This window comes from Leptonychotes weddellii, chromosome 7 (assembly GCF_054177405.1).
Source record: "Leptonychotes weddellii isolate Sample4059 chromosome 7, ASM5417740v2, whole genome shotgun sequence".
Classification (NCBI taxonomy): Eukaryota; Metazoa; Chordata; class Mammalia; order Carnivora; family Phocidae; genus Leptonychotes; species Leptonychotes weddellii.
The window spans coordinates 59,645,344-59,654,102 of record NC_138375.1 but is presented as its reverse complement, the minus strand read 5'-3'; the positions used below and the strand labels follow the sequence as shown (position 1 = coordinate 59,654,102).

Genomic DNA, 8,759 nt, shown 5'->3' with positions numbered 1-8,759 from the left:
GACACAGCGAGAGAGGGAACACAAGCAGGGGGAGTGTGAAAGGGAGAAGCAGGCTTCCCACCAAGCAGGGAGCCCGATGCGGGGCTCGATCCCAGGACCCTGAGATCATGACCTGAGCCGAAGGCAGACGCTTAACGACTGAGCCACTAAATAAATCTTAAAAGAAAGACATATTGTATAAATCAATAATTACAACACTGAATAATTAGGTTTATAACATAAATCGATGTAATATATATGACAATAATATACATGACAATAATACTACAAAGGAGGGGGAGGAATGTTTTTATATTTTACCAGAATTAAGTTAGTAGTATTAATTTGAAGTAGACTGTGATGAGTTAAGATGCATCTTGTAGTCCCTTGGGCACTAATAAAATAAAAAAGTAAAAAAAAAGTATAAAAAATATGAACAGAAAAATTAAAATGGCCCACTAAAAAATACTTAATACAAAAGAAGGCACTAAAGGAGAAAGGGAAGAACAAAATGTAAAGGAGATAAATAGCAAAGTGGAAAATGTAAATCTAGCCATATCAATAATGAAATTAAATGTGAATAGTCTAAACAGCCCACTCAAAAGACAGAGACTGTCAAAGGATAAAAAATCAAGACCCATACAATGAGATTCTATTTTGCAACAAAAAGTCATGAAGTACTAATACACAGTACAACTTGGCTGGACCTCAAAAACATGCCAAGAGAAGCCAAATGCAAAAGACTACATACTGTATGATTTTGTTTATACGAAATGTTCAGAAAAGGTAAATTTATAGAGGACAGTCATTGCCTAGGGCAGGAGGTAAGAGTGGAGATTTAATGTAAACAAGCACAAATGAAATAACTGGAGCTACAGAAATATTCTAAAACACAACTCTGTACTTTTACTAAAAAATCATTGCACTGTACAGTTACAATGGGTGAATTTTATGGTATATAAATTATAACTCAATGAAAGTGCTAAAAGAAAAAACAAAACGAAAACCAAGGTGAACAGAACTTGGTGTTACAAGTATCTACCTAAACTTCATACAAATATTGGAAAGTAAGGAGAGTAGGAAGATGAACTGGGTCCTAAGTGACACTGTACATTCATACACACATAAGCAATTCACTTTTTAGAGCACAGCTGTTGTGTTCTCTGCTTCAAGGTAAGGGGATGCCTTCCCTGTCCCTTAAGGACAAAGGTCACTCCCTCTTTGTGCACAACCAATTCTTACACATTCCTCTTCACTGCACCCATTACATTATACTGAAACTGTTTTGGTGTCTGCTTCCTGGACTAGACTATAAACCCCTCCAGGGCAAGGACAGTATCTTCCTCATCTCTGTAGCTCTGATGCCCAGCCAGTCCTGGGAACTGAGCAAGTATCAATGACTGTTTGTCAAATTAGTGAAAGGAAATTGGGATGTGTTTGGGGGGATTTGTACCAAACAAGTTTGAAATTATGAGGCAGACAGAGAGCCCATATTAATTTAGGAGTCAGACTAGACTAGTTTTAAAACTGGAGAAGTATACACAAGGGTATAGGTCTGTGTACCATCCCAAATTTAAATATATCTTCCTTGGGTATGGTCAAAATTCCATTTTATCCCAGGGCAATCAGTTCACAAGCAACATATTAAACTTTCCAGGATTAGTCTGCTCACCAAGCAAACAAACCATCTGATTTTACTGCAGATTACTTGACAGGATTAGCACAGAAGGCCAGACAGTTCTTGTACTTCTGGGTTAGAGTTAAGCAGCTAGCTCTGCTAAGGACTACAAAGGGGGTCACACAACCAGGTCAGGCCAGCGCTTTCCATCCTCCTCTATCTCCATCTTACCCGGGGCCAGGTCAAATGCAAAGCAAGCTGGGAAGCTTCAGCCCTGAAGTGACCCCCAGTGTACCCTGTTCTCCACAACTTCTCTACAAGCATAGGATACAAAGAAGCTGGAGCCAAAATATACCCTGGCCAGTTTTTCAGGTTCCTGGCCCCGACCTCATAAAAGAGACCCAGGTAGTAGAGATCAGACACCTAGAAACAGGGGTAAACCAGGTTGAAGATACCAAGGCCAGGAGGAACAGAGGGTAAGAAGGCCTTTGGAGTCCTTGGCAGTGTGGCGCATGAGAGAAGGCAGGCAAGCGACACTAGGGGTGGGAGAACCTGGAGACAGGGACGATGCAGAGTCAGGGAGAAAATGGTCAGGGGCTAGGAGTCTGGCGGGGAAGGTTCTGTGGGTCTCCGAGAAGGCACGGATAGGAATTTAGGTAAGAGGCACGGATAGGAGTTTAGGAAGAGCTGTGCTCTGCTGGGTGAGAATGGAAGGGGAAAAAACCCCGCGTCCTGAGTATGAGAAGGCCCTTGACCATTTGAGCGCGGAGACCTCATTCATGTGGTGCTGCGGCCTCAATTTTCAAGGGAGCTGGCCCACGGTACCCAGGCCCGGCTGAGGTGCACGAGTCAAGAAGTCCCGGGGCGCGTCACCCAAGGGGGCGGGCCGGGCGCCAGGGGGTGTGACCGGAGACCCGGGGGCCGGTCCGCGTTCCCGCCCCGCGCTTCCGCCACTCCCTGTGAGACGAGCGGGCGGGTGAAAGACTTGCTGCTTCTGAGGTCCCGGGACTCACCTTCCTCCCTCCCCACTGGTTGGGCCCCGGACACTGCTTCCCACAGGCGGCGCCCCCTCTCGCGGTCGAAGCTCAGCCCGTCCGGTTCCCGTCCTTCTCGCTCCTCGGAGTTGTTGTATGGCCGGGCCCCTCCACTGTCCGCGGCCTCCACGGTGCCCAACGCGGGATACTCCATCTTTCCTGCAAGGCCTAACCGGCAGATAGCCACTCATAAACCTTGGTCTCGCGAGATGTGGGTGGGAGGGTGACTTTGCCTGGCCAACAAATCTCGCGAGGTTTGGGCGCCGCAGACCGCGTTGCGGTGCGGGCCCAGGCGCTTCTTTTGGTCACTGCTGGGGGACCTCGGAATAAGTACATGGAATTGTGTCAGTCGCTGGTTTTACAGCAGCCCTCTCCCTCCGGTACAGGTTCGTGCAATCCTTGGCTAAAGGTTCTCACCTTACTCACCGTCAGCCTTCGACACTTCGCATTTCGTTCTCTTGAAGGCCCTGTTATGTGGGAATATTTTCTGCTTTACTGTTAGGGAAATTGAGGCCCAGAACCTAAAAATAGTTTACTCAACAGTTTGCGACCAGAATGTGGTAGAACCAGGACTCCATCTCCATGATTCGGTTACTTCTTTTTTTTAAAAGATTTTATTTATTTGACAGAGAGACATAGCGAGAGAGGGAACACAAGCAGGGGGAGTCGGGGAGGGAGAAGCAGGCTTCTTGCTGAGCAGGGAGCCCGATGCGGGGCTCGATCCCAGGACCCTGGGATCATGACCTGACCCGAAGGCAGACGCTTAACTACTGAGCCACCCGGGCGCCCCTCGGTTACTTCTGATAATAAATACCATTTGAGTTTCAAGTTCTAATTCCCAGCCCAGACCTCCCCCTTAAACTCTCCAGTGTAACTGTCAAATCTGAAATTTTATCCTCCATCCTCACAGCTCCTCCCCCAGTCTTTCTGAGCCACCATCTCTTGCTAAGGTTATCGTAGCTTCTTCACTGGTCCTTTCCCTTGCCCTTCAGGTATTTTCAGCACAGCAGCCCCAGCAGTCCTCTTATAACAAACCATATCATGATACCCTGATGCTCCCAACGGTTTCCCATCTCACTCTTGATAAAAGCCAAAGTCCTTAGTTTAGCCAAAGGGCCCTTTGCAGTTTGACTTCCCTTAACCTCCCTGATCTCATCTCCTATTGTGTTAGCCTCCAACACCTTCATTACTGTCCCAGTTACCCTGACCTCCTGGAATGCATTTCCCCCATATATCCTCATGGCTTAGCCTCTCATTTCATTCTCTGGCTACCCTATCTAAAATTTAACACCTCCACACACATTTCATGTCTTCTTTTCCTGCTCTATTTTTTTTTCCTCCTTAACTCTTAACATTATCAGATATAGTATGTTTTTACTTTTTACCTTGTTTTTTGTTTGTTTTTCCACTAGTAGGCATGCCCCAAGAAAGCAGAAGTTTTAGTTTTGTTCTCAGTTGAATCCCCAGCACCTTGAAATGGAGCCTGGCTCTCATAGGTACATATAAAATATTTGTTGAATGAATGAAACTTTTGATATACTTTATTTCATCTTCATTTATTCAAATGGTTATTCAGAGTTTACTATGAGTTAGATGTTATTTTGGGCATTGGAATCCAGTTGTGAACAAGACGGGGAAACTCTAGCATAGTGTTTTTTATTCTAGTGGAGGAGAGTGTAATAAGTCAACAGATAGTAAGAAGTGCTAAGGAGAAAATAAAACAAGAATACATATTGGGTGAATGGTGTGGAAGGAATATTAGTCAGGGTGGTTAGAGAAAGCCTCTGAAGAAATGACATTTTACCTAAGACCTGATTGATGAGAAGTGGAAAACCATGCAAAGAGCTGGGGAGGAATGTTCCAGGAAGAGGGAACAGCATGTCCAAAGTCCCTGCAGCAAGAGTGAACTTGCTGTTGGAAGAACAGGAAAAAGGACGGTATGGTTGGAGCCCAGTGAATACAGAGAAGTGGTATCAGAGGAGGCAAAAGAGAGATAGAGACAGATGTTTCTTGCCTGAGATGACACAGCTCACCAGCGGAATTTACTTATTTATACTAAATTATATACATATTATTATAATATATGTAATAACATATATATCATAAATATTATATTTATACTATATTATAAATATAATATTTATACCATAGTATAAATATTATATATTATATATTATAAATATTATATTTATACTATATTATAAATATTATAAATATTGTGCATCAGCTCTGTGTCAGGCCTCATGCCTGACTCATCTATTACAATGCAATAGATGATTGATGTTTGTGCGGTGTTTTATGGTTTATGAAGCACCTTTAGCATACATTACAACATTTAATCCTTAGGTTGGTTCTCCTATGAAGGATTCTTTCTTATGTGACAATAAAGAAAATTGGGAGAGGTGAAGGTTTTATCAGGATCACACAGCTAGTCAGTGTCAGAGCCCATGGTTGAACACCAGACCTCAGACTGCAAATCCGTGTCCTTTTGTCAATACCAGATGACCAGCCTAAAAACCAATGACTATACATTATTTATTTATCTTTTTTTTTTTTAAAGATTTTATTTATTTGACACAGAGAGAGACAGCGAGAGCAGGAACATGAGCAGGGGGAGTGGAAGAGGGAGAAGTAGGCTTCCCGCCAAGCAGGGAGCCCGATGTGGGACTCGATCCCAGGACCCTGGGATCATGACCTGAGCCGAAGGCAGACGCTTAACGACTGAGCCACCCAGGCGCCCATTATTATTTATTTATCTTAAAGAAAGTTTCTAGTTGCCCAGATTTCCATAGCATGAGTTATTCAGCTGGAAATCCAAAGTTATAGAGGACATTTTTGTCAAAGTCCCAGAATTCAAACATGTATTTGACACAATGGAACAAAAAACAGTCCTCCTCCACTCACTCCCAATCTGATTAGATGCTCAAAACAATTTAGATTATTCTCCAGTGAATGCTATCATGAGATTTTCTACTTCTCAGCTCTGTGAACACATCTCTAGTTGTTAGAAGTAACCGTAAATTAGGTTTTACTAATAGGATGTGTACAAGCATTATTTGACTCAGAATCTGAGATTGGTCCAAAACAGCAGGGTTTGCTCTTGAGGAAAACTGTGACAAAGCTATGTTGGCGGGGGAGAGGGGGCAGGGATGATGATCACACACACACACACACACACACATCTTTGTTGCAGTCCTAGTCCACTGCTCAAGATGGGTCATTTTATAGTGTCTTCAGGGCTGCAGGGAAGCACTGTCTTCAGGACATGCCAGGTTTTAAATCAGTGACTTTCCAAGGTTGAGGGTGTAGGGGAATTTGCTGATCACTGGATTGGGATTTCCAGAGGGTTTTGAGGAGGGGAAGGAGGAGAATTAGATTCAAGTAGAGCTTTCCAACTTTTTCCATGTCACAGCCCACTTAAAAAATGAGCATATCTACATGGCAAGTTAGATTAAACAGATACGGCAGTTTCTCATCACCCCAGTGGTGGTCCAGGGACTCCCAACTATTCCAGGCCCTACTGAGCCACACTTGGGGCAGGAGGGCTGGATGTTCAGAGCCCTGTGAGGTGCAATGGATGGCCATGATGTTTTACACCCCAACAGTGTCTGAGGTGAGCAGGATTGGGATTAACCCCAATAATCTCAGACATAAACAAGCGGTCAGTTAAAGTCATGAGATACTCAGCTTGATGTCAGCTGCTCCATTCTGCAATCATGACCTATGCAATATTAGGTAAATTATTTAAAATTTGTAAGTCTGCTTCTTCATCTGTAAAATGAGTAAATGATACCTGCTTTAAATGAAGATTAACCAAAATAATTTCCATAAACTACTTACCACATTGCCTGGCACAAAGTAAATGGTAGTTGTTACCAGTTTATTCTGAAAGCTGTATTTTTCTGATAATTTCACAAGCTGATATTAGGTTCTAGTCTCCATCTTGGTGAAGCTAAACCCCACTTCTCTAGATGTAGAGTTTTAGATCCCATAATTCTAGAACCAGTTTCAATTAATTGTGCATTTGCTTATGGATCAGAGTGACTTAGTTTAGTTTAATGTATCCAAGGAAATAAGAGTGGCTTTAAAAAAAAAAAAGATTTTATTTACTTATTTGACAGAGAGAGAGAGAGAGCACAAGCAGGGGGAGCTGTAGGCAGAGGGAGAGGGAGAAGCAGGTTCCTCGCTGAGAAAGGAGCCTGACGTGGGACTCAAGCCCAGGGTCCTGGGATCCTGAGCCAAAGGCAAATGCTTAACCAACTGAGCCACCCAAGCACCCCTAGAGTGGCTTAAAATGATCCAATGAAGCTCTGTCATCTTCACTGAAGGATTGCCAAGAAATCGGTATAGATCTTGAACTGGTATAATAACTTGAATCACATTGAATCAACAGGCTTTATTTTGGGCCTACTACATTATATGTCAGTATCTTTGTCCATTTGGGCTACTGTAACAAAATACCATAGACCAAATGGCTTAAACAACAATTTATTTCACACAGTTCTGGAGGCTGGAAGGTCCAAGATCAAAGTACTGGCAGATCTGGTATCTGGTCTCTGGTGGAAGCTGTCCTCCTGGTTTATAGACAGCCATCTTCTCTCTCTGTCCTCACATGGCAGAAGGCGTGAGAGAGTTCTCTAGGGTCTCTTTCATAAGGGCACTCATCTCATTTGTAAGGGCTCTACCCTTATCACCTAATCAGTTCCCAAAGGCCCCACTTCCTAATAGTATCACATTGGGGGTTAGGATTTCAACATCTTAATTTTTGGAGGAAAAAAAGCTGTCTATTATAGCCAGGCACTGTACTATACTCCCTGACCGACAATACTTAATGGCTTCCTGTTGCTCATAGGAGAAAGTTAAAAAGTTAAAATGTCCTACTGTGGTATAAGAGGCCCATTATAAAGTCTTTCTCTTTCCCTCTCCACTCCCTTCTTCTTTTTTTGAAAAGATTTATTTATTTATTTGAGAGAGAGCGAGAGGGAGCATGAGCAACAGGAGGGGGGAGGGGCAGAGGAGGAGTAGAGGGGCCAGAGAGGGAGGGACAGAGGATGACGGACAGAGGGGGAGGGACAGACGGGAAGCAGACTCCCCACTGAGATCATGACCTGAGTTGAAGGCAGACGCTTAACTGACTGAGCCACTCAGGTGCCCCTTCCACTCCCTCCTTCTGATACTCTCCCAAGCACCTTGTGCTCGGCTATACTGAAAGGACTTTTCAGCAGTGTGGTTTGTTTCCTGGCTGGGGCATCCTTTCATAGCTTTGCCTTTGCGTGTACTGTTCCCATTGCCTTTAATGCCCTTCCACTATCTTGTCTTGTCCATTTGATGTACTTTATTGATTTTGCTTTGTATTCTTTGGCTGTAATGCATCATAGCCATGAATGCAACTGTATACTGAATCCTGAATCCTTGAGTCAATCATCGAACCTGGGTGATCATGGGACCCCTGACATACCTACTAAATGAAATTCTCCTTAACTTCTCCTCTTCCTCTAGGAAGAAGTAAACAATTCCTTTCTCCATGCTTCTATAACACTTTCTACCACCTTTTCCTTATTTAAAAAATTTTTAAATTATCATTTAATGCATATAAAATATTACATATAACTTATAAAGAGTAATAATATAATGAGTACTGATGAATTCATCATCCAATCTGAACTAGAACATTATTACCCCACCTATTCTTCTTTTTTTTTTTTTAAGATTTATTTACTTATTTGAGAGAGAGAGCAAGAGTGTGTGTGCTTGAGCATGAGCAGGGGGTGGGGGGCCCTGAGATCATGACCTGAGCCCAAACCGAGAGTTGGACGCTTAACCGACTGTACCACCCAGGTGCCCCATATCACCCCACCTATTCTTTTTTTTTCTCTAAGATTTATTTATTTATTTATTTGAGAGACAGAGTGAGAGAGTGAGGGGGGTGGGGCAGAGGGAGAGAATCTTCAAGCTGACTCCCCGCCAAGTGCAGAGCCTGATGAGAGCTTGATCTCATGACCCATGAGATCATGACCTGAGCTGAAACGGAGTCAGACACCTAACCAACTGAGCCACCCAGGTGCCTCCCCCATCCCCTGCTTTTTTTTCAAAAGATTTGTTTATTTTAGTGTGCATGAGTGGGGAGA

At 43.4% G+C, this 8,759-nt stretch overlaps 2 protein-coding genes across 9 annotated transcripts in view; one reads left to right on the top strand and one right to left on the bottom strand.

The window, feature by feature from the left end:
• Positions 1–8,759, bottom strand: part of ZNF346 (zinc finger protein 346) — a 72,333-nt gene that overhangs the window by 31,494 nt on the left and 32,080 nt on the right. For 6 of the 8 annotated variants that reach the window (XM_081826407.1, XM_081826410.1, XM_081826409.1 and 3 more), the window contains exon 3: positions 2,611–2,799. The exons of 1 other annotated variant lie outside the window; for it this stretch is intronic. In XM_081826407.1, coding sequence (XP_081682533.1) covers positions 2,611–2,799 — 189 coding nt within the window. Of the gene's footprint in view, positions 1–2,610; positions 2,800–3,048; positions 3,099–8,759 lie in introns of all 8 variants that reach the window. One more of the 8 variants, XM_031027963.2, reaches the window with a different exon arrangement.
• The window catches only part of UIMC1 (ubiquitin interaction motif containing 1), a 156,663-nt gene continuing 150,807 nt past the window's right edge, over positions 2,904–8,759 (top strand). The window contains exon 1 of the mRNA XM_081826396.1: positions 2,904–3,017. Within this exon, the coding sequence (XP_081682522.1) occupies positions 2,966–3,017 (52 nt within the window). The 5' untranslated portion in view covers positions 2,904–2,965. The remainder of the gene's footprint in view (positions 3,018–8,759) is intronic.